Source organism: Chionomys nivalis, chromosome 7, assembly GCF_950005125.1.
Source record: "Chionomys nivalis chromosome 7, mChiNiv1.1, whole genome shotgun sequence".
Taxonomy (NCBI): domain Eukaryota; kingdom Metazoa; phylum Chordata; class Mammalia; order Rodentia; family Cricetidae; genus Chionomys; species Chionomys nivalis.
This window is the reverse complement of record NC_080092.1, coordinates 87,061,665-87,086,437: the sequence shown is the minus strand read 5'-3', so window position 1 is coordinate 87,086,437 and position 24,773 is coordinate 87,061,665. Positions and strand designations below refer to the sequence as shown.

At 46.4% G+C, this 24,773-nt stretch overlaps 1 protein-coding gene across 5 annotated transcripts in view; it reads left to right on the top strand.

Moving 5' to 3' along the window:
* Positions 1–24,773, top strand: part of Tex2 (testis expressed 2) — a 117,366-nt gene that overhangs the window by 85,047 nt on the left and 7,546 nt on the right. For 4 of the 5 annotated variants that reach the window (XM_057775740.1, XM_057775743.1, XM_057775739.1 and 1 more), the window contains 5 exons: positions 1,306–1,452; positions 6,796–6,895; positions 15,267–15,399; positions 21,089–21,214; positions 22,723–22,932. In XM_057775740.1, the coding sequence (XP_057631723.1) occupies positions 1,306–1,452; positions 6,796–6,895; positions 15,267–15,399; positions 21,089–21,214; positions 22,723–22,932 (716 nt within the window). The remainder of the gene's footprint in view (positions 1–1,305; positions 1,453–6,795; positions 6,896–15,266; positions 15,400–21,088; positions 21,215–22,722; positions 22,933–24,773) is intronic. The other variant, XM_057775742.1, reaches the window with a different exon arrangement.

Sequence of the window (24,773 nt, the reverse complement as noted above, 5' to 3'; positions counted from 1 at the left end):
AATGACCTATGTGCCATGCCACTGGCCTAGGCACATAGCCAGGTGGGACAGTCATTGCACAGAACAGGTCATGGTGGCACATGCACATAGGCAAAGCATGAAAGAGAAGAGCATAGCGTGTGGAGCCCGACGTGTCTATATAAACCACAAAGGGAAAATGCGAGCAGTCCTCAGGCTGCCGCACTTGGAGATCTTTTGATCTTTCAAGTGTTTGCTTTTCTGTGTAAGGCTGTGGTCTAATTCAGATACCTCTGCAGATGTCTGTCTCATTGGTGGGACATTGACCCCTCTCTCCTCGTGACAGAGTCAGGCTGCAGTCATGGACTAGGGACCTCCCATTCCTCAAATGGAAGCAGGGTTCCTGTCTTTCTGGGGTATTGTGATGCACGAGTGTGGTGGTCTAAGGTGCCTGCTATTGGCCTGTGTGTGACCATGGTTAACAACACAAGTACTGCCCCTTGTAAGTGCTGAGCCCACCAGCGCATGCTCGCCAGCAAACCTCAGGGTCCCCTCATAGCTGCTGCTGCTTGCCTTCCTCCTCCACCCCCACCACTGACCCACCTTAGGCCGGATTCCATAGTCTAGCGACTAGCCCGGAAAGTTGGAGACAAAACTGCTTACCCACTGGTCACAGCAGATGTTTCTGACAGATTGTGTGTGGGTAGGGGGTAGACATGAGGGTGTTTGCTGGGCTGGGGTAAACATCTGTCCTGAGTGCCGTGCTCTCATCCATCCCTGTGGTCTTTACTCTCTCTGTCACATCCTGAGAGATTTCAGGGTCACCAGACTCTTTCTTCTAAGTTTCTATTTCAGAGGTACAGCCATGTGAATGTCAGCATTTTTAAGCACTGTAAGAATGTCTTGACCTTGCTCAGATCTGGCTGAGCTTGCGTCCTGGTCATTGGAAACTCATTTCCTCCCGGTCAAGGATGTGCTTGACAATTAGTTGCAGGCCCCAGCCTAGCTGGGAGAAGGATAGTCGGGCTTTGATTGATAGCTTGTTACATCAGGTTAGCGGGGAGGGGAAGCACAGGCAGGACAAGTTGTCTAAGCTGTGGAGTGTTAGCTCGATCATAGGAGGCTGGAAAAGCAGAAAGTAGACAAAGAAGGTTGCAGCTGCGACAGCCAATTTTGTTTCTCCTTTTCTCGCTCACCAGCACAGTGTGGGACTTGTAATTTATAGGGAAGATGCACAGGTCACGTGTTCCATTTCTACAGGAGGGGCCTTCAGAGGCTTTATGAAAATAAGCACCTGTCTGGGACTCCAGTTGTCTGATAGCTAATTTTGGTCTTTTCTTTTGCCAGTTGCCAGAAGCCCCACCCTCTGAGGAGGAAGAACAAGAAGCCTGGGTGAATGCCTTGCTTGGAAGAATATTTTGGGACTTCTTAGGCGAGAAATACTGGTCTGATCTAGTGTCGAAGAAAATCCAGATGAAACTTAGCAAAATTAAGGTATCGCTTTTCATACGAGAGGCCTCTGATTCCCCACTTCATTTCTGGTTGTTCTTCCCCATTAGGTCCTACATGCAAACACACCTTGGTTTAAGCATACCACACAGGCACAGCACATTTGACCTGGATCACAAACTGACCTTGATCTGTGACTAAGTATCTGGGGACTGAGTCAGCTGTCCTGATTGCTTTTTCTAGGGTTGCGATGTCATTATCCTCCCTAGGTGGTCCTCCCAAGCTTGTTTAGGAAAATAGGAACTCCTGTAGCGAATCTGAGTTAGAGACAACTTAAAATGTCCGCCCAGTTTTGCAGTGGGTCAAGCCACATGGAAATTCTGAACTCCGTAGGACCCTTTCTCAGCTGCCCTCCTTCTCTGTTACGACAGTGAGTGCTCACTCTAAATGAGTTTGCCACTGACTGTTGCTTCTGGCCAGATGTCTCTTTGTACTGGACTCTCTCTTTGCTGAAAGAACACTCCTAGTGTTGGGTCTTCTTGAAAGTGAGTTTAAGTTACTGAAGGATTCCTCATGACTGCCATTAAAGGACATGTTTGCCAATCAGAGATATGGGGTGGTCCCAAAAAGCAAGTCTTTGGCCTGCTGAAGGCCCAGGGAGAGCACTTTGGTCCCTGAGTCTTCACCGAGAGTCCCATGATCAGGAGCCTACATCAGCAGCTCTGCAGCATTTTGGGCCATAAATTCCTTTGAGAAGCAGAAACCTATGGATCATCATAGAAGAGCGTACACTGACGTGATGCTTCACACGTGTTCCCAGGGAGTTTAAGACCCCCCAGTCAAGAAAACTTCAGAATAAGGTAAACTTAGATTTAAAGAAAGATGTGGACACAAAGCAGCTTCAGTTTGGTTTTGATTCTTCCTCTGGACAAGGAACAGAATATTTTTTTTTTTTTTTTGCTTGGTTGTTTTCTACAGACAAGTCTTTGCTCTTCCCCAGCTTTCCAGTAAAGAAAAAGAGGCTGGTTGAGTGGTGATGATGCACGCCTTTAATCCTAGCAGAGGCAGAGGCTGGTGGATCTCTGTGAGTTCAAGGCCAACCTAGTCTACAAGAGCTAGTTCCAGGATAGCTAGGGCTGTTACACAGAGAAACCCTGTCAGAGAGAGAAAGGGGGGGGGGGGGGGAGAAGAGGCTGGCTTCTGACCTGAAGAGATTTTAGAGCAGGTCTTTGGAAGGGCCTTCAACATGTGTCAGCCAGCTGGCATCCTCAAGGTGGGTTGACCTGACCCCTGCCAGCTGTATGGGAAACAGCAGTCATCAGGGTCCCTCCTTGTTGGAGGAAGATGTCAACAGCCACCTAAAGTACACTTGACCTCTTTGTTACCTTGGAAACAATAGAAACTGGAATCTCAGGTCAAGTCACATAGAGGGGCAGTCCTGCCCCTTTCTCGAGGACTGGAGGGCTGTGCTTCCCTGGAGCAGGAAGAGGGAAGGGTATGCCTGAGTCCCAGATAGGTGCTCACCAGTTCCAGAAGCAGGCAGCAGCCTCCTCCCAGCCAGGGAGTAATGAAGGCTCCCTCATTCCAGAGAAAGTTTAGGGACATCTTCTGCTTCCATTGGTCACGTAAGCCCCTGTAGTTTACCAGTTTAATCTCCTGCTTTCTCTGGGCAGAAGGACTGAAGCATTAAAACGGGAGCAAGAACCACAGGTCAGGCTTGAAGGGCTTCTCTTACTGTTCTTCCCCTCATCCCCACCCTCTTCTGATCTGCTCTGTGGAGTACCCTGAAGACCAGAGGAGACCCAGAGAACAAATGGGCAGAAAGCAATCCCGGATTGCCACTGTTGCACACAGTGGTGACTTGTGTCAGTCGGAGATGGTATCTGGTACCCAGATGTGGGCTTGGGCAGAGTTTCTGCCCCAACAGCAAGTAAACTCTTTGTCTTGGGAATGCCCGTCAGCAGCTGCTATCGTTACACACAGCCTGATGATCACTCACAAACCAGAACATAGCCCATGCACCTCACTGCTCTCTTCCCAGTTGAGTTTACGTGGGAGGGTAAGGAACACAAGCCTGTTCCTGTCTCATGTGGGTCCTGTAGGCTTCTGGTTGAGTGGCACACAGGATTGGGAAGAGACTGACTGAGGAGAGAACTGAGTGAAGAGATGTGTCAGCCTGGGGTTAGGCAGACCCAGAAGGCTCTGCTGGCCAGCTCACCTGACACCCACAGTGCTGCCTCCTCAGGTCCTGGTGCCTTCGGGTCCTGCTTTTGTCTCAAGGCCTGTCTTAGGTCTTCCTTTGTCTTTCCAGCAGCCAAAGGATGCAGGGTGGGGTAGGTGTGACATGGAAGAAAAGAAACAATTAGGTTCCCATGATCTATGGGATTATGGTGTCAGACACTTGATCCCATAGAAACACCATTGGAGGTGGCTGTGTCTTGGCTAGCCCCGTGGCCTCTCTAACCTGGCAGGCTGAAGTGCTGGACTCTTGAGAGAAAGCACTGTGGCAAGTGTGTAAGATGTGGCATACTTGCTTGGCCAAGTAACGTTTTGTAAGTTGATAGGGAAGTCAACCACGTTCACATTAATGCTTTTCAGGGGGTGTGTCTGAGATAGGGATTAGACCAATTCAGAAAAGTGTGACCGAGGGCCGGACATGTTTAGCCTACCACTCAAGAAGCTCCAGGTTCAGTCATGGTGGCGCCCAGGCGTTTGAGAGGTGGAGGCAGGAAACTCAGAAACTCAAGATCATCCTCAGTTATAGTGTGAGTTTGAGGCCAGCTGGACTACATGAAACCAGACACATTTTCTGCAGAGAGTCTGCTGTAGAGATCACCGTGGAAGCAGCAAATCCACATCTGGCCAGCTGCAACCTCGGTGTGGGAAATCTTGATTTGTGTTTCATCAAAAAAAATCTTAATTTTTATAAATATTGTCTAACATGCAACTAGAAAAATATACTCATAATTAAACTTGTGCTAGGAAGCCTGGTGGTGGTAGTACATACTTTTAATCCCAGCACTTGGGGGAGAAGCAGGTGAATCTCCCGTTTCAAGGCTAGCTTGGTCTAGAGAATGAGTTCCAGGACAGCCAGAGCTACACAGAGTAGCCCTGTCTTGAAAATTCTTTAAAAAAAAAAAAAAGAGGCTTGTGCTGGGAGAAAACAAGGAAGGACTTGTGAACTATAAAGCCATGTCATAGCCAAGCGTGATGGTACATGACTGACAGCCTCAGCTCCCAGAAGGCTGAAGCACGAGGCAAGCTCAAAACCAGCCTGGCCTACATGATGAGACCCTGCCTCAAAAACAACAAAACAAAGCCCATAAAAAAAAACAGAGAAAGAGGGGCTGGAGAAATGGCTCAGCAGTTAAGAGCACTGACTGCTCTTCCAGAGGACCTGGGTTCAGTTCCCAGCACCTGTCACGGCCCCCTTGTCCAGCAAGGAAGACGTGCAACACCGGAGCTCTTCTTGCTAAGCAGTTTATTTCAGGACTTTATTCACAACAATCTTTTCCCTTCTCTTTCTCTCCCTCTCTCTCTGGGCAAACCTCTCCCAGCCCTTAAGTAGGCACTGGGCCGCCAACCCCAGATTGCCAGGTGGGTACTGCCCATAGGTCCACGCATATGCAAGCAGCTGACAATCATTGCGTGATAATAGCATAAGTCAGGCTTTAGCCATAGGAGTTGATTATCACAGAGAGCACTCGCTTTCGGGATTGCGGAGGGAGGAAGCCAGCACCATCGGGTGCGACTCCACCCAGCTCTCTACATTGCCATCAGGTGTGGCTCCATGCAGCTCGCTACAAGCACCCACATGGCAGCTCACAACTGTCTGAAAACCCAGTTCCAGGGGATCTGACACTTTCACACCAATGCACATAAAATAAAGATAAATAAATCATAAAAAAAAATTTAAAAAAGGAGAAAGAAAAAAGAATATTAAAAAGTTTAATGCTGGCAGAAAACATTACAATGTAGATTCCAGTGTGGTGGGAATCTCGTATTTATAGGTGGTAGTACAGATTAAGTATTGGTTACTCAATGAATAGGTAGAGATTGATAACTAGCTATCAATTTAAATCTTCGGCTAAGCTGGCTGGGGTAGCACATGCCTTTGGATCTAGCACTGGATGGCAGAGACAGGCAGATCTCTATGAATTCAGGCCAACCAGGGTCACATTGAGATCCAGAGAGCGAGAGCCATTACACTAAAATAACAAATGACTTGAAGATTAAGAAAATACAAATCCACCAGCACACCTTTAATCCCGGCACTTGGGAGGCAGAGGCAGGCGTATCTCTGTGAGTTCGAGGCCAGCCTGGTTTACAAAAGCTAGTTCCAGGACAGGCACCAAAAGCTACAGAGAAACCTTGTCAAGAAAGAAAGAAAGAAGGGGGGGGGGGGAGAAAAGAAAGAAGGAAGGAAGAAAGAAAAAGAAAAAAAGAAAGAGAAAGAAAGTACAAACCCAGCCAGAGGAAGTATAGATAAGTTCATAGTGTGATCTTGGGATGGCTTAGGGATTTCTGAGGACAGCAGCGCTCTTACGTCATTTCCTCTTGATGAATTCCTGCTGATAGAGTTGGAGGGATTAGTCAGATCCAGGAAACAGATGATCAGCCAGAGGAGACACAGATACCCAAAGGGAGACGGCAGATTGCCTGGGCCAGCAGAGGTGGGGGCTGTGGCCCTCTCTGAAGGGGCAAAGGTGGAGAGCAGTTTACCAGTCCTCTGGCAGGAGAGCTGCCTGTCTTGAAGGAGGTCAGACTTCACTGGAGGGTGAGGACAGATGCTAACATTTCCTGCGCTGCCCCTCCCCTGGCCACTGGTGTGCCCTGATGACCACATATAACCTGAAGCTAGAGAGACCGTGGACACAGACTCACGGGCAGTCTGCACAGTCCTGCACTTGCAGAGTAGCTGGAGCCATGGTGCATTGGAGGATGATGGAAATAGGCAGGCCAGTGTCAGGGGTGTAGAGCTGGGGTTTGGGCTTTAGTTTTGGTTTTCCCATTTATTTTTAATCTTGCGGTAAATTTGCCTGCCAGAAATGTAACAATTTCTTCCTCTCCATTCTTCCTGTGTAACGTGTGTCTTCTACCTGAAAGGTCTCAGGTCAAATGTGGCTCCTTATTGGTGCCTCCTCACCTCTTTAACTAAGATGGCCATTCCTCACCAGTTCCACATTCTTCTGTCCCCTCCTGCTTTACAAGAGTATAACGTTTGTCTGCTCACTTGTTTCTGCCTCTGTGGTCTGTACATGAAGATGTGACCCCCACCCCTCACCTTCTCTCTCCTCAGACAGTATGTGGAACTCTGGTTGACCTTAGCGTGGTTACCAGCTTACTAATTGTCTCATTTACTGTTTGTTTTTGTTTTTTTTCCTCTAGCTCCCCTACTTTATGAATGAGCTAACGCTGACAGAACTTGACATGGGTGTGGCTGTGCCAAAAATCCTTCAGGCCTTCAAGCCTTATGTTGATCACCAAGGTAACTCTTAGTTGACGAGAGAGGAGCTGAGGGTGTTCTCTCGCTGTAGTTTTGACACCAAGTCTTTTGCCTAGAAGAAGCTGAGTCCTAACCACCCTATCATGTGGAGTGTGGGTTTCGTTCTTATTATTTGTCTAGTTTTTAAAAACTTACGTGTGTGCCTCTGTGGGAGTGGGACACAGAGGGAGAAATTGGAGGGCAGGCGAGGGATGTTCATGCTGAGTGAGGTCAGTGGGCAGCTCTATGGGATTGGTTCTCTCCGTTACCTTTATATGAGTTCTAGGACTTGAACTTAGATCTTTAATCTTGCATGACAAGAGCATTTGTCCACTGAGCCATCTCACCAACCATTTTTCTCTTGTTTTAATTTTGTTGCTGTTTCATTATTGTTGACATAGTCTTGCTGTGTAGCTCAGGCTGCTCTCGGGCTTCTCTGTAGTCTAGTTTGTCTGTAGACCCATGATTTTCGTGCCTCAGCCTCCCTAACACAGACACAAACATATGTGCCAAGTGACTTGTGTTTTTACAGACACCGTAGGAAACTGATTGACAATAGATCTAGGTTCCTTCTCCTAACTCTAGTCTACCAGATTGTTACAGGGTCTTTTCCAGCCCCAAGACACCCTCAAGCCAGCTGATAGGGCCTGTGTGAGTTATAGCCCTTGCCTGGGTATGAAGCAGTGAGCTAGGTTTTAGCTGCACTCTGCTCTCATGGGCCCCACGTGTCCATCTGTCTTTGCTCTGACTCCAAGAGAAGCTGCTGTCTTCACTTATACCCCAGCCTCATCTGCTGCACCTTCTAAGTTGTAAGATCTTTGACCTACATGTCTTGCATCTTTAACTTCCTTACACTCTTGTGGGTCTTGAGGCTTTGGAAGATGAGGACACACATTTGAAGGCAGTATTCAGGAGCAAGTCCGTCTACTGGAGCACAGCTCTAGGGTCTGAGGGTTTAGGCATGCCATGGACAATATTTGTGCCTACTCTTGTGATAGAAGATTGATCATAATGTGGAAGGAATATAAATAGAATAATGAGAATGATCATAGCTTTCTATGTCTTTTATAACACATGGCTTCAAAGGATGAAGAGTAGTGTGCAAGAATTTAGTAAAACACAAAAGATGAGAGAACCAGGTGGACAGGAAGAACTGTTGGCACACAGGGAAAACCTCACCAGTTTCCTCTTCCTTCCTTCTTTCCTTTCTTTTTGAGACAGGGCCTTGCTAAGTAGCCTGGCCAAACAAACTGTCTGTCCTCCTGCCTCAGCCTTCCAAATGCTGAGTTCACAGGCTTGTGCCCACTCAGCTCACAGTTTTAGTGTCTCTCTCAAGGAACCCCTTCCCTTAAACCATGTTTAATATTATTCCCAAGGTGGCCCAGGAGCAGGGTAGTGGGGAGTAAACAGTTTTCTGGGAGAATGGCATGTGTCTGAAGTCAATATTTTGTAGAATTTATAAGATATAGAACAGCTCTGTCGACCACTTTCACCACATTAATGAAGTCGTTATTTTTGAATCTTCAGTGACTCATAGTGGTTCCTATGAAGAGAGTGTTCTGTGATTACACTCAGCAGCTCTGGGCATCCCACTAGCAGGGTTGAGCTGACAGGGCACACATACTGATCTTCGAGAAAGACACAAATCCACCTGGTCGCTGCATGAGGAGATCACTTGTAACCCCTGAGTTTTGTCTGCACCTTGATCAGTCTGAGTCCCGCTGGGATTGGTGAGGTACACAGAACAAGCTAAAGAGATTTAGACTCTGAAAGTAGTGTATTCGTTGTAACCTGGTACAAGGTTGTTTATTCTGTCCCTGCCCCCATCTGATACAGTATGGTACACACATTAAAAGACGTGCCACTGCTGTGTCAGCTGTGTAGCTGAGAGATCTTCACTCTGTCAGTGTACAAATGCACTCTGACCCATGAACTCTGCTGCCCTTTTTTCTCTGTCTCTTCAGGAACTGATTAGTACCAAGCTCTAAATTATCCGCTAGCACAAACTTTCTGAGAGCTGGGCTTTTAAAGGTAAATACTGTAGATCTGTATCTGTCTGTTGAGGTTTCTCACGTGCTCGCAGCTTCTCAAATTTCAGCACTGCCCTGACGTGGGTAATAGAAATGTCTAAGAAAAGGGCACTGGGCAGGGCACAGCACGCTGCAGCACCCAAGAGTGTCCCTGTGACTTTGAACCGCACAGCGTACACAGGACTGCTTGGTTAGCCTGTGTGTTAATTGGAGACCTAAGTCTTGGGCTTCTTTCCTGTTTTTTTGGAGCTGGGGGTGAGACATTTCAGCTCTGCAGATTAAATAAAGCCTTGCTGGTTTTAATCCATTTGAAGCTTACTTAATTCCTTTCAGGGCAAAGTGTAGAGCTCTGCCTGCTTGTGTAACAGGGAGAAAACATTACCAAAGAAAGGAACAAAAAACAAAAAGACAAATATAAAGCCTATGGGGTTATTTGAATTTGATCAAATTAGGCTTTTCCAAACTTTTGAAGGATGCCTGTATGATGGTAAAACAGAAATAAACATAAAGGAATGCATTTAGGTGTTTTTCAAAAACAGTGGCATGTTCGTGCAACTGTGGTTGATTACTTTCCACATTGTGCAAACAATAGAGTACATTTCACCCAAACCTTAGGTGGCAGTCCTGTTACTAAGTGATAGAACCCCATGGGACTGCTATCCTATATGTGGTCCACTCTTGACCATGTGACTGTGAGTTTGGGGTTTTGGATTTCATTGCGCTCAAGAGAACCTTCCCTTTTAGGTAAATTAAAAGCTGGGGTGACTTGCTAAAGCTGGCTACAGGTGAAAATAGGAGCTTGCTTACATGGGAAATACAACCAAGCCGAAGCTTTAATAGAAGCTCCTCCTGTGGGACTGCTGTGCCCTTTTGAAAAATCCCTCCTGAGGGCTGGAGAGATGGCTCCTGAGGGCACTTGCTGCTCTCTACCTCCAGTTCTGGGGACCAGTGCCCTCTTCTGACCTCAGTAGTCCCTGCATGCGTGTGGGTACACAGACATATGTGCAGGCAAGATACCCATACACATAAAAATAACTTAAAAAAGAAAACCTTAAGAAAATAAAGAGGTCAGGCGGTGGTGAAGCATAGTTTTCAAGTTTTGTTCCTGGATGTCGATGCTCACTTTCAGAGGGAGAGCCAGCCCTGCCATGGTTAAAGGACAGGAAAGTTTCAGAGCAGGGACCTTGAGCCAAGTCCTTGAGCTAGGGTCTTAGGACTCTAATACCTTCTAGGCTGTTGTGACACTCAACTAGGAAGAGTCTTAATGAGGAATCGTCTTGATCAGGTTTGCCTGTGGCACATCTGTGGAGGTTGTCTTAATTGTTGATTGAGGTAGGAAAACCCATCCTGAATGTGGGAAGTACTGTCTTCTAGGCTGGGCCATGGTGGCGCACGCCTTTAATCCCAGCACTCAGGAGGCAGAGGCAGGCGGATCTCTGTGAGTTTGAGGGTAGCCTGGTCTACAAGAGCTAGTTCTGGGACAGAACCCAAAGCTACAGAGAAACCCTGTCTTGAAAAACAAACAAACGAACAAACAGAATAGAGAAAACTAGCTCAGTAGTAACTGAACAAGCAAGGAACGTGCATGGACTCTTTGTCCCTGACTATACTGCTGTGTTCCCACCCTGGCTTCCTTGCCGTGATGAACTGCAGCCTGAAATTATAAGCCAAATAAACCTTCTCTTCCCTGCTTTATGTCAGGGGATTGTCACAGCAACAGAAATGAAGTTAGAATACCTTCCAAGCATCAGGTGCCCTGTTCACACAGCCCCTGAGTCAAGACCAGTACCTCTGGAGCCACTGTGTGAAACCACATGCTTTCTGTGGCTGTAATGGGGCAGTTACCAAGGCCCTGGGGTTTATTAAGGAGAAATGACTGACAGAAATACACTCATAGCCCTTCTTCTTCTTCTTCTTCTTCTTCTTCTTCTTCTTCTTCTTCTTCTTCTTCTTCTTCTTCTTCTTCTTCTTCTTCTTCTTCTTCTCCTCCTCCTCCTCCTCCTCCTCCTCCTCCTCCTTCTCCTCCTTCTTCCTCCTCCTCTTCCTCCTCCTCTTCTTCCTTTTCTCCTCTTCCTCTTTCTCCCCCTCCTCTTCTTCTTCCTCCTCCTCTTCCTCTTTCTCTTCCTCTTCCTCTTCTTCCTCTGCTTCTTCCTCCTCTTCCTCCTCCTTTCCTCCTCTCCCCTTCCTTCTTCAGTGGAACTTTTGGGGAATGAGCTGTCTTTTCTTTTGACACCCCTCTGAGCAATAGTGGTGATGGTAGATGCCTTTCCCAAACAAATCTGGAGATTGGGAAATCAGCCCCCCTGAGCTCCTGGCGGGTCTTGTACAGAGACCCTATAAGTTTGTCATGTTTGTTGTCATTTTGTTGTTTTGTCCTTGAGTACTGCTAGGGTTTAACAGCATGTAGCTGTCTGTGTTCAGGCTAAGGTGCCACTTGTGGAACATCTGTCTCCATCTGGGCATTGTCACCTTATCCATACATTCTCCCAAGGCAGAGTCAGGCTTCTAGTTGCTCTTCATCTGTTGGTCTTCCAGGCTAGGTCTTGGTGCATAACAATGGGTTAGGTCTCAGCTCTGGACTACACATGCGCTCAGCTTTTCAGGGTGCCCCTTGCCTGCCTAGTCATTGTCATAGAAACTTTCTGTTTAATATAAAGGTGAATAATCCAATTTGAAATATTTGATTAGTTCATATAAGTTTTTAAGTTCTCAATCCATTCTTGATTCCATCTTAAGTTGTAGGTGGGCTTCGTGGAACATAGTAAGTGGTATAAAACCAGACTGGACCAGGGATATAATTCAGGAGGGAGAATGTTTCCCTCGTGTGCCAGAAGCCCTGGATTCAATCCCCAACACTCTATGACCCGAGAGTGAAGGTGTGTACTTACAATTCCAGCACTTGGGAATGGAGGCAGGGGAATCAGAAGTTCGAGCAAGTTACTACAAAGCAAGTTTGAGTCCATCCTGTAATACATGGCATTCTGTCTCAAACAACAATAACAGCAAAACAGAAATAAAACACAACAAAGCCACCAGGAATATCTGATTCTATCTAGGCCTCATCCTGAAGTAGGCTTCTGGGTATCTGTTCGGCCTTTTCCTATAGCAGCTGTAGCCAGAACAGGAGAAAAGATAGCTTCTGAAAGTCCTCTCTAAAAAGATAGTATATTCTCTTTTGCGTAGATGAAGAAATTTAGGTGAGACTCAAGCCCTAGTCCATGTGATTGGCATCCAAGCTTTTCCCTTGCCCTTCCTTGCAGTGGGGGGCGAGCCAGATCCCATGTGTGACTGGGGCCTGAACCAGCCTGTGCCCATAGTACTTGGTTGGGGTTTTACTTTTGTTTTGTTTCTTTTTATTTATTTATATTTACTTATTTGAGACAGGGTTTCTTTGTAGCTTTGGAGCCTATCCTGGAACTCTCTCTGTAAATCAGGCTACCCTCAAACTCACAGAGATCCGTCTGCTTCTGCCTCCCAAGTGCTGGGATTAAAGGCATGTGCTACCACCACCTAGCTTGTTTATTGTTTGTTTGTGTGTTTTGTTTTTAAACAAAACCAAAACCAACGAGATAGCAAGCGACTCAAGAAATGATTTTTGGCTAAGAGCACTTCAGTTGCCAGTGCCCACTTTGGGTGACTCACAGAGACCTATCGCTGCAGTCCCTGGAAATCTGATGCCCTATGTACTACTGGTCCGTTCTGGAGGACTTGGAGTTTGCATTCCAGTACCCATGTTAGGTGACTCACAATGACTTAAAACTCAGTTCTAGGGGGATCCAGATGCACAGGGGATCCACCCCTACACACACACACACAAATCAATAAATTTGGGGGCTAGAGAGATGGCTCAGCATACATACAGGCAGAATACTGTATATATAATAAATAAATAAATCTTTAAAAAAGGCAATAAATTTGGGGGAGGAGACAACAAAACTCCCATTTTGGAAAAAGTAAAGTTTTGGTCACTTAATATGACAGTTGTCAAAGGCAATGTGTGCCATTAGTATTGTTTGGAAACCTGGTTAGGATTTCCAAAAGAAATTATTGTGACCTTTTTATATTGAGTTAAAATTCATATGTAACACTTTGCACTAACCCCCACCTCCTGGTAGTGATTAAGTACTGGCGTCTTTACTGAAGCAGATGTGCACTTACTTCCCACAGTTCCAGTATTTTGAAGAGTAAGCTAACTAATGATTTTTAACTGCTCAATATAAGCTAGGAAGGAAGCAGTTTCCACCCACCCCCGCAAAGAAGCTAATCACATTTGACCTGTGTGCCGCTTAATTAAATCAAGTCATCTGTGGAAAACAGTTGTGTTCAGTAACAGGAAGAATTTGTTGAAAGTGAAGTGGGAATTATTCCTCCTTTCATGAAAAATTGCACCATTAGTACTTTGTAGGATCGGACAATGCTTTTATCTGGGGGCTGGCCTCACGGGGGAGGGGCTATTTACAGCAACCTACTGAAAATGCTGCCAGTGTAAAGAATGGTTTGAGATTAATTTCCTGCTTCCGTTTACATATTGTCACTTGTCTTAAGAGGATCTATAAAAGTGTATTAACATTTAAATAGCCACTTGAAGGATCACATTTTGATTAAAAATTCATGAGGTCTTATGGAGCTCTAAGAGCGAAAAACATCTCTTGTAGCTTTAGCTGCCAGGCCATCCCCTCCTGTGGTGACATACTGTAGACACTGGTCCAGGGGCCATCCTGGTGAAATCGATATGAACTCATTGGCAGTCATATCCTTCTGATGACAAGTTCTTAAACTCATGCCAAGTAGTTCCCTAGATTTACCTAGCTACTCCTGAAATCCTTTTGTTTCTATTGCTAGGTAATTTTCAGAAACACAAGAATACTAAAAACATAAGAATTTAGGGGCTAGAGGCATGATTCAGTGGTCAAGAGCACTTGTTGCTCTTACAGAGGACCTGGATTCAATTCCCAGCATTTATATAGTAGCTCACAACCATTCATAATGTCGGTTCCAGGGACTCCAACATCCTCTTCTGACCTCTGGCACCAGGCATGCACATGGTACACATACACATATGTATGCAAAACACACTAATGATATAAATCTTACAAGAAAATATCTAAAAGTTTTGTTGGAGTGTGTGTGTGTGTGTGTGAGAGAGAGAGAGAGAGAGAGAGAGAGAGAGTGAGTGAGTGAGCTACTTTATTGGACTTTCTTTTTGCTGTTTTTAAGTGGTTTTTTAAAGACATTTTCTGTTTGCAGAGAGGAGGGTGGGATGGGGGCTGTGCATGAGGAGCTGGAGGACACCTGTAGAAGTCGGTTCTCTCCCTTTACCGTGTCAGTCCAGGGAATCAAACTCAAGACATTGGGCTTGGTGGCAGGGGACTTACCTGCTGAGCCATCTCAGCTTGTTGGCATAGGGAGCTTACAGGAATCTGAGTGGCCCCCAAACAGCTCCATTACTGTAAAGCCCCAACCCACTGATGACCAAATCATGGAAGCTGCCTTATGGAGTCATTCAGCTCACAGTGAAGCTCCGCACAGCGCAAAGAGCTGCACGTTGGCCACCCATCCTGGCAGTGCTGTGGTCAAGCCGTTTCCTTGTGGACCTGTTTTCTTACTGTGAGGAGGAAAAACGGGGGGGGGGGTCCTTACAGTGAGTTGCACGGACACTGAATTCACTGTGCCCCCCGGAGTGTTCTGCCATGCTCACCACTGCCCAGCAAGCAAACCGTCACGGTCTTTTCCTCATATATCTGAGAGCAGAGCACCCTCATCCTTTCACACGTCTGTTGTCGCACAAGTCACGTGTAGATTTAGTTTAATGGCAGCTTAAGAGTGTTTTGCCTTTGTGTGTGTGTGTGTGTGTGTGTGTGTGTGTGCGCGCGCGCGCCGTATGCATGCCTGGTGTCCTCAGACATCAGAAGAAGGTGTCAGATTCCCTGAAATTGGAGTTACATAATGATTGTAAGCCATTATTTGGGTGCTGGGAACTGAACTCAGTTCCTCTGCAAGAGCAGCAAATGCTCTTCGTCATTGAACTGTCTTTCTCGTCCTGAAAATACATGTTTTTTAAAATATTTATTAATTTTATGTGTATGAGTGCTATGCGTGCGTGACAGAAGAGGGCATCAGATCCCATTACAGATGGTTGGGAGCCACCGAGTGGTTGCTGGGAATTAAACTCAGGACCTCTGGGAGAGCAGCTATCGCTCTTAACTGTTGAACCATCTCTTCAGCCACAAAAGTACAAGTTTTGATACTGTAGTTTAGACTCATATTTCTTGGGAGGCAACAAAACCAAACGAAACAAAGTGAAGTGAAGTTTGTTTTTGTTTGTTTTTTTTAACTCTCTCTAGGACTCTGGATTGATTTGGAAATGTCTTACAACGGGTCCTTTCTGATGACTCTCGAGACCAAAATGAACTTGACCAAACTAGGTAAAGAGCCTCTTGTTGAAGCCCTGAAGGTTGGAGAAATTGGCAAAGAAGGGTAAGGGGCCATATATGAATTTACTAACCAACCTTGGGGGACCGACTTCTCCCTGCAACCTGTGAGAAGCAGATCGGGATGTGGGAGCCCCGGTGTGGACAGCGGGCTCAGTGTCAGCACTTGTGATCAGAGTAGCTTTCCACCGAGCCTGATGGTGTCAGCACTGGCAGGGGTAACACTGTCTCAATTACCCAGAAAGTATCCCTGCTGCAGACAAGCGGAACAGATGCCTCTAAGCATAAACTGTTCTGTGAATCGAATCCTTACACTGAAACCTACTTCAGCTTCCAGCCACAGACAGCAACATGTGGAGCAGATTAGGGTCCCCTGGGGATCTACCACTTTAATCACCAGGTCAGAATTATTTATAACGAGATGGTTGATTTTGCAGCTAAGAGGATACTCTGAGAGTTGTGAGAAGCATTTTCCCGAAATAATACAATATTGATTTGCTTAGTAAATTCTGCTCTTTGTAGATAGTACGTCTGTTACCCAGAGTTAATCTGATTTAGAAATATTCCAGGATCGTGAGGTAATTAATGGAGCCTGATTTTTTTTACCCCCTTTGATGCCAGATTTTCAAACACCTTAAAGGTCACTGTTCTGGCAACACATCTAAATGATAATATTGTTTTAGCTGAGTTAAAAAGTGTGGCCTTTCCCATCTGAAGTTCCTAATCTCTCTTCAGGGACTAAACTACAATGGCCAGGGGCTGCCACAGTGAACTACTCTGTAGACTGTATGCAAGGCACTGGCTCTTGGATTTTTTGCTTGGTTACAGCTGATTGACCCTCTAGGTCTGTAGTACTGGTAGATCGAAGAAGTTCAGTTGTGTCTTCAAGAACATTCTTCTGCTTAGATTATCTTGACTTATCCAGGTTATGTGTCATAATGTACCTGTTTTAATGGTTGGAAAACTGCACTTGCTGTATTGCAATCTAACTTGATTCTGCTATTTTCCTTTTATTTTTTCTGCTATTTGTTAAAATGTATTTGGATTCGGCAATCTGTGGATTTGTATTTTCTGGTGAGTGGCATTCATCAACTCCCTGTGTGGCATTCCATACCCTGTGAGTGCTGAACCTGCTGTGGTCCCATTTGAAACCACAAGAAAATGTCTTTTCATCATGTTCCCAGACATGAAGGCACAGTCCACGGGCTCGAGAAGGCTGAGAGCAGAGGAGGGGCAAGGCTGTGCTGAGAGAGTCTCTCTCATCTAGCCTTAGTCAGACCCAGCTTCTTGTCCTGCTGTCTCACCCCACTCTGACCCTCTAGCTGGGCAGTGCCAATCTGACCTTGGGACAGTAGAGTTGCAGAGACCCCATAGGCAGAAGCAGTCTGAAAACGAGGTCTCCTGGGCTAGGATTGTAGCTCAGCAGGAGAGCAGTTGCCTAGCACATGCCAGACCATGGGTTTGATCCTCAGCACTACTTGTTTTTAATTGTATCTACTAAATGGGACTGGGACAGAGCAGTCTGGTTATAAGCATTTGAGTAAGGAGACCTTCTGTGCAGCTGTACTCCAGGAAGGGCACCAGGGCTCTTTCGGGAGTGAGTCGTATGCAACCAGTGGCAGCAGGTCGCTTTTGGTCAGTCTTGTCATTCAGACACTCCACAGTGACTGCCGTCCATCTGACTGGTCTTAGGATGCCGTGCTTCTTTAGACTGATATAAAAGACTCCCTTTTTTGGGGAGTGTGACTTTCATGGTGGAATGTATTTCTAAAACCCATCTTTTCATAGAAAATCCTGTATGGAATGTCTGTCTTCTTCTTGTGAAGATATTAACTTATATATTAATATGTAATTGGCTATCATTTATTTTTCAATGCAAAGAAAAATACAATCTCAAAGCCATGCTTTTAGAGGAAAAAGGCCTGAGAAATGGGCCCTTGGGGAAGCTGAGGACTCTAGACCCCCATCTTTATTTCAGAAAATGTTTCCACAGGCATTGTTTGGCTCAGAGTTTCTAGAAGCATGGAAAGCCCCTAGAAGCCCAGGCATGATTCCAGAGCCTAGCTCCAGAAGCAGTTCTCAGTTCTGCTTCCTTGGTTCCTCAGCTGTGAACATGTGCAGCCAGGTGTGGCTGAGGAGAGGAGAGAGAGAAGTCAGCCCATGTCTTCCTTAATACCAAACACCCTAGGGTGGACTGTGTAATGTACCCCACAGCCTCTTCCTCTAGCTCTTCCCTTTAGCCACCTCCACCAGTCCAGGCCTCATGCCATGCATGGGTTTGCTCCGACTGCCTAGCTTTGGCAGGGCCTTGGCTGCATCTCACTGCTTTGTTCAGTCCCCACTCAAGTGATCATGCTCTTGGAGAGCTTCTCCAGTGATGCTGGTTAACCTGTGAGAAGTTCCCTCTTCTTGTGGGAAGTTTGTTTATAGTGGTACCCAGAGGGCAAGATGGTGAAGTTGAAATCTAGGTTGCAATAGTCTAAAGTTGTTCCTCTTCTTTGAAAAGCATGTCCACTGCTTATTTGTGGGCATTTATCCTTTAAACTTTTACTTCCACAAGCAGGGTGTCTTCTTGTCACATACTGTAGTCACTTTGGAGCAGTAAGGCAGCCAAAATGGTCTTCAAGGGCTGGGAGTGTAGCTCAGTGGAAGAGCTCTTGCTTAAAATGTGTGAAATCCTAGACACAATCCCCAGCACTATGGAGGTGGAAGAGGTGATAGGGCCTGAGCAGTCTAAGCTGTAGGAAAGAGCCTAAAAGGAGCCTTTAAGTGAGTCGGAAAGGGATGCATCCTACATGACAGATTCTTTAAGTGGGTAACTCCCTCCCTCCCTCCCTCCCTCCCTCCCTCCCTCCCTCCCTCCCTCCCTCCCTCCCTCCCTCCCTCCCTCCTTCCACTGTTGTTTTTCGAAACAGGGTTTCTCTGTGTATCCTTGGCTGTCCTGGAACTCACTCTGTACACCAGGCTGGCCTCAAACTCATAGAGATCTGCCTGTCTCTTCTTCCTGAGTGCCCGGATTAAGGCTTGCGCCACCCGATGTGGTGGAACTGATTTCTTTTCTCCTTCCTTCCTTCCTTCCTTCCTTCCTTCCTTCCTTCCTTCCTTCCTTCCTTCCTTCCTTCCTTCCTTCCTTCTTTCTTGTTTTGTTGTGTTTTAGAAACAGGGTTTCTCTGTAGCTTTGAAGCCTGCCCTGGAACTAGCTCTTGTAGACCAGGCTGGCCTTGAACTCACAGAAATTCTCCTGCCTCTGCCTCCCTGGAATTAAAGGCGCCTGCCACCACCACCTGGCCTGTAGCTCCAATTTCAAGGCCATCTGTTGCCCTCTTCTGGCCTCTGCAAGCACTGCCTGTGCATAGTCCACAGACTACAGAGACTACCGGAAGTTGCCAGAAGTGATAGAGCTTCTTAGATAAGAAATAAAACATTTGAGCCAGTTGTGGTGGTTCATGCTAGCAATCCCAACACTTGAGAGACTGAGACAGGAGACTTACCCTGAGTTTGAAGCCAACCTGGGCTACATAATGCCTTCTATAAAGTGAGACCCCATTTCAAAAGAAAGAAAAAATTTGGTCCGAGATAGAATCCATGATAAAATAATTTACTTTCTCTCATGCCTGACTCTAAGCAAAAGGCATCATAACAGAATCAGTTTGTTCAGTGACTCTCTGAGAGGGTGGAACACTTGCAGAATTCTGAGGTGTGTTTAAAGCCAGTAGTTTCCCACATCTTACACGTCTTTTATGAGATGTTTAGTGTCTTTCTCTGAAATGCTTGCTTACATCATAAGGTTGAAAGTATAAAATACACATTTAGATATAAAAACTGCATATGAGCCAGTCATAGGCTTAATTGGTCCTGGGTTCTACATGATACAGCTTCCATTTTGGATAATAGGGGTACCACATGGTCAAAATCAGAATCCACAGCCTCTGATACACTGGAGCCCATACAACATTATCTGAACTATTCACATGAAGCCTCAGAGGATTTGTTCTGGAATCCAAGAGCTCAGTGTAGCACTCAGCCTTTGCCAAGGAATGGAGGGTGCCAGATAGTACACATTGGTGGGGACACAAGGGGCCATGGCTCAGCAGTTCTCACTACTATCCCAGATGCTGCAGGCAGCCCTTTGTGCTGTGTGGATGAGGACTTGCCCTGTGCCATTGGACCAGCTTCCATACCTGACAGCACAAGGCTCAAGAACCGAGAGCACAGCTGTTTGATAGAGAAACAGGAGTCATGTCATTTCTGGCAGTTTATGTTTCTGACTCTCCTTACCCCAAAACTCAATTCAGGGTTGTTTGAGAATCGCATTTGCTATGTAGATTTGAAACTCAAGAGCATACTCTTTGAGGAAACAGTTCTGTGAGCAATGAGGACATAGTCACTTCTGTCACGAGAAACGGGGAGCGGGAAACGGAGAGCAGGTGCTTCAGCTGAAGAGTGGCTTCTCAGAGGGTCATCCCCTTCAGTATGGAAGTTCAGTGTGTTTGCACAACTCTGGCTCCATTTCAGAGCCAAGATGAGCAGGATCCGTGTGTCCTGCCTGGGAGGACGCTGGTGAGGTCCTCTTACAGCCAGCTCCTGTTTCAGGGTGAGAGGCTTAGCCTGGCCCTCGCATGCATGCAGCTGTGTGCTCTACCCTTGACCCCCATTAATCAGGAGACAGTTATCCTGGTGGACTTTCAGCGGCTCAAGGAGGTGTCAGAGAGGACAGCAGCAACAGGGAGACTGGATCTACACGAACAGCATTGCCTTTCTCTGCTTGGCAATATAAGGCTGTGTTTAGTGACCATTTGGTGGCTTAATAGTGTTTAGAGCTGTCTGTGAGTTCAAGGCCAGCCTGGTCTACAAGATCTAGTTCCAGGACAGGCTCCAAAGCTACAGAGAAACCCTGTCTCAAAAAATTAAAAAGAAAAAAAAAAAAAAGAGAGACTGTCTGTCCTATGTTCATTTCATGCCTAGCTAAGGCCCCGAGCTCTAGAGATGGGGCCCACTAATAGTCTCATGAGGGAGCAGCAACTTTTGGTAGGTCAGGAAGTCTCCACTGCACTTCAGAAGGAAACCTTGATCCCACACCTCTGCTGGTGATTCCACAAGCCCCACCCCTCTGGAACCCTAAAGAATGTAGTGAAGGGCAGCACTCTATAAGGGGGCTGCAAAGCCTGTCCTTTAAATTTGTGTTGTTCTAGAAAAGTCCCTGAGTTCTCAGTTGCTTTCTTGAGTCCCCTGAGACTTGGTACTTTGTGACTTTGGACTTTCTCTGTGACCCCGCCCCCAGGATATGGAGCAGGTGTGGGATAATATATCTACTCTCACTAGGGAGGAGTCCAGCCAAAACTAATTTGAGGGGTAATTAATCCAGAGATAAGGGACTTGCCTGTACACCTCATTCGCGCTAAGGGAATCACGTCACCAGCATTAAACTGCCATCCTAACCCCTGCTGTCTATTCTTTCATTCGCACACCTCCTTCTTGGCTCCTACATTTTATGTGACTTCATCACACTCTCCACCTGTCTATTTGGTGCATGCTCAAAAGTAACTGTGGGCTCAAGTCCTCTTGCAGTCCTGTTGGGGGACTTGGTGCTGGAGTTTCCTGAGTAAGCCACCAATCCAAGAACTCTTGGATTCTTTCTTAGTGACATTGGCAGCGTATGGCAGGAGTTTTTCCTTGAGCTGTGTGTGTATGTGTGAGTGTGTGTATGCACTGCTGGTGACTTTCTCCCTGTTCAGTTGCAGGCCCAGGGTATACTGTCTGGCCGACAGTGATGAAGAATCCTCCAGTGCCGGCTCCTCTGAGGAAGATGATGCTCCAGAGCCCAGTACTGGGGACAAACAGCTGCTCCCCGGGGCTGAAGGGTGAGTGGATGGGGCCTCCGGAGGTTCAGGAGGTTAAAGGAGCCACCAGGAGGCTGCCGGTCTTTTCTTTCCCCTCCAAGCTTCTTCCTGCACACTGAGTGAAAGGTTTCAGCATCAGCATTTTAAGAGGAGAGGCTTGGGCTTTGTCTTGCAGTGTGAGTAAAAATTAGACTTTGAAGGACAGGCTTGTTGCTAGAATTGCACCCTGAGTCTTCAGAGGGCACAGGCTGCATACCACCTCCACCTGGTGGCCTCAGAGAGAAGGGACCTGGGCACAGCACAGCCAGATCTACTTGCTGCTGCAGTTCTGTAGAGCTGAGATGGTTGGATTATTTCCTGGGTGAATTTTGACACTGGATGGCGTAGCTGCTCTTCTGGATCGTGAACTTCATCTGAGTGCTTTGTGCCTGTCCCTTGGGCAGTGTAATGATCAGAATGTGTCAAGTGCCTTTCTGTAAGGACATTTAAATTAATTTAAAAGGAGATAAAGAAACAGTGGATACAGCACGAGGTGAGTCAGAAACTTGTAAGCAAATAGCAGCCTGCTCGCTTTGAAATTGTTCAGAAGGTGAGAAGAGCACACTGTGTTTGCACAGCACAGTTGGTACCGCCTAGAACTATTGTTTAGGGCTAGAGGTGGAACTTGGTTGTTGAGTGCTTGTCTAGCATGTGCAAGGCCCTGGATTCAGCACCCCTCCACCCCCAAAAGACACACGTATCTCTATACACACACTATCCCTGATGTCTGAAACTGCACAGAATAGGAAGAAGCCAATCAGGCAGGACCCTAGGCAAATACTGCTTTTCTCAGCTTGCCGGCATAGCTATTCGATGCAGCTTTTTCCTTATGTTCTAGTTCCAAGCCCTTTGATAAGCACCTGGCCCTCAATGGGTGTGACACCACCTAAAGTTAATAAAGATAGTCTGTTAGTCGCTGCAGTATTGTCTGTCGGTGTGGCATGGCTCTGTGTGCTGTGTAGAGATTGGGAGGTTCCCAGTAGGACAAGGACTCCTGCTGAGTCTCAGAGTCTTCAGAAGCCTCCTTCTCTGAGTGATGACTCTGTCCGGATGTCCACTGTACAGCCAGGATGTTCTGTCTGACCTTTGTACCTTTTCTAAAGTAGTAGTTGTCAACCAAGGGTAATTTAACCCCCACAGGGGCTAATGTATGATTATGTTGTTGGAGAATATTCTTGCCACATGATCCTCAGAGGCCAAAGAGGCTACTAAACATCCTGTGCACACAGGGAAGATTTCAGAGTGACCTGTCGAAAGTGTGCCTAGTGTTGCGGTGGAAAAGCCATTGGAGAGTGAATGCAGTCACGAGGCTGTGTTAGTCAATGATGCTCATATACAGACATTTGCCACCAAACCTGACAGCCTGAATTTGATCCCTTGGCACCCTACTCCACGGGCTGTTCTCTGATTTGTCCACATGTGCCTTGGCATGCATGCGCACAAACACACACACACACATGCTAACATACCTTTGTATTCTTTGTTTGAAGGTATGTTGGAGGTCATCGAACAAGTAAGATTATGAGGTTTGTTGATAAAATTACGAAGTCAAAATATTTCCAAAAAGCAACGGAGACAGAATTCATTAAAAAGAAGATTGAGGAGGTCTCTAATACACCCCTGCTGCTAACCGTGGAAGTGCAAGAATGTCGAGGGACCTTGGCGGTCAACATTCCACCACCTCCGACGGACCGGATATGGTACGTAGGACTCTAAAAGTCCCAGCCTACTTAACCTTGGGACAAGAGCACTTCCACACTGCTTTCATTAGACTCAAGTGTCAGTCGTTAATCCTTGGGTAAGGATGATCTTCCTATGTCAGGAAAGTCGAGGTGAATGTGAGGTGCATAAAAGGGGCTGTTTCTATCCTTTCTCTAAAGCGGACTCATCCTAACTGCTGCACTTTGTAACCAGCCCTCATCTCTGCCTAGCTTGGGCTGGACCCACACTACTGGCTTAGTCCTCTCGCAGCCTATTCTTGACAGATCATCTGGGCAGTTAGGAGATGGTCCCTGAGTGAGTGAGGCCTTAGTGTATGGTTGGGAGGCTGGTGTGTGCACTGGGCGTCTGTGACAGGAGGCTATCTGAGGAGGAGGTTGAGTGCTCCTGTCACCTGGGAATGTTGAAGATACAGACACGACTGGCGCACTCCTCAGGGTTTCGGCAGTTGGCTTTGGGGTGAGGATTACATACAGTGCTAAGCCACAGTTGAGAACTGATGGATTAATTATTCATAGCCCAGTCTCTGTCTGTGTCTCTCCCTTTAAAATTAGTGTGCTAAGTCCTGTAAAATAGTTGTAGTGCATGTGGTGAGGAATAAGAGCTCAGAGCTCTTACCACATTGTAAATAGCACTCATGAAAATACAGCCCTGCAGTTCATCATAGCATGGACCAGCGCACTACATATCTCCTTGGTGTGCAGCAGGCGTTGCAGAAATGTTTGGAAAGTGTTTTTCCCAGTCGGCTGATTATTCAATGGCAATGTTAGTGTTTTCCAGCAAAACTCAAAAATAACTCTGTAGGTGGTTTTGTGTTGTTATTTGTTTATTTTGGTGTACGAGACAGGGTTTCTCTGTGTAGCCTGGCTATCCTGGTACTAACACGGTACACTAGGCTGGCCTCAGACTCACAGCGTGCGCCACCACCACCTAGCATTACTTTTTTTTCAAAGACTTGTTTGTTTTGTTTTATGTGTATATGCAAGTACCTGAATGTGTGTATGTTGCTCAAGGAGGCCAGAAGAGGGTGTTTGATCCCCTGGAATTGAAGTTACAGACAATTGTGAGCCACCATGTGGGTTTTGGGAATTAAACCCAAGTCCTCTGGAAGAACAGTCAGTGCTTTCCAGTTCGTATCCTGTTTCTTGTTGTTATTGTTGCTTGTTTTAAGTGAATGACAGTAAGAGGAGGGACAGTAAGAGGAGGGGCCCAGAGGTGGAAGGAGATAACTGACTGTCTCCACAGGTGTCACGGCACTCACACAGAGTTGTGCGAGCACGCACACACAGTGTTAGCTTTTCTAAATAAGAAAAAAAGATGCCAGGCAATGGTGGCGCATGCCTTTAACCCCAGCACTCAGGAGGCAGAGGCAGGCGGATCTCTGTGAGTTCGAGACCAGCCTGGTCTACAAGAGCTAGTTCCAGGACAGGCTCCAAAGCTACAGAGAAACCGTGTCTCAAAAAGTCAAAAAGAAAAGAAAAAAAGAGCCAGACAGTGGTGGCACACGTCTGTCAGGCAAAGGCAGGTGGATCTCTGTGATGTTGAGGCCAGCCTGGTCTACAGAATGAGTTCCAGACTGACTCCATATATAACTACTGAAAAAAAAGACAGGATCTCCATCCTTGAAAAGTGAACAGGAATTTTAAATAACACATTCTTGGCAATGGGACGTGGGCAGCATATGTCATACACAGTAGGGAAATCTCTGCATTATAAAAGATATCAACTGCTTAGTTCCAGGACAGGCTCCAAAACCACAGAGAAACCCTGTCTCGAAAAACAAAAAAACAAACAAACAACAACAACAAAAAAGATATCAACT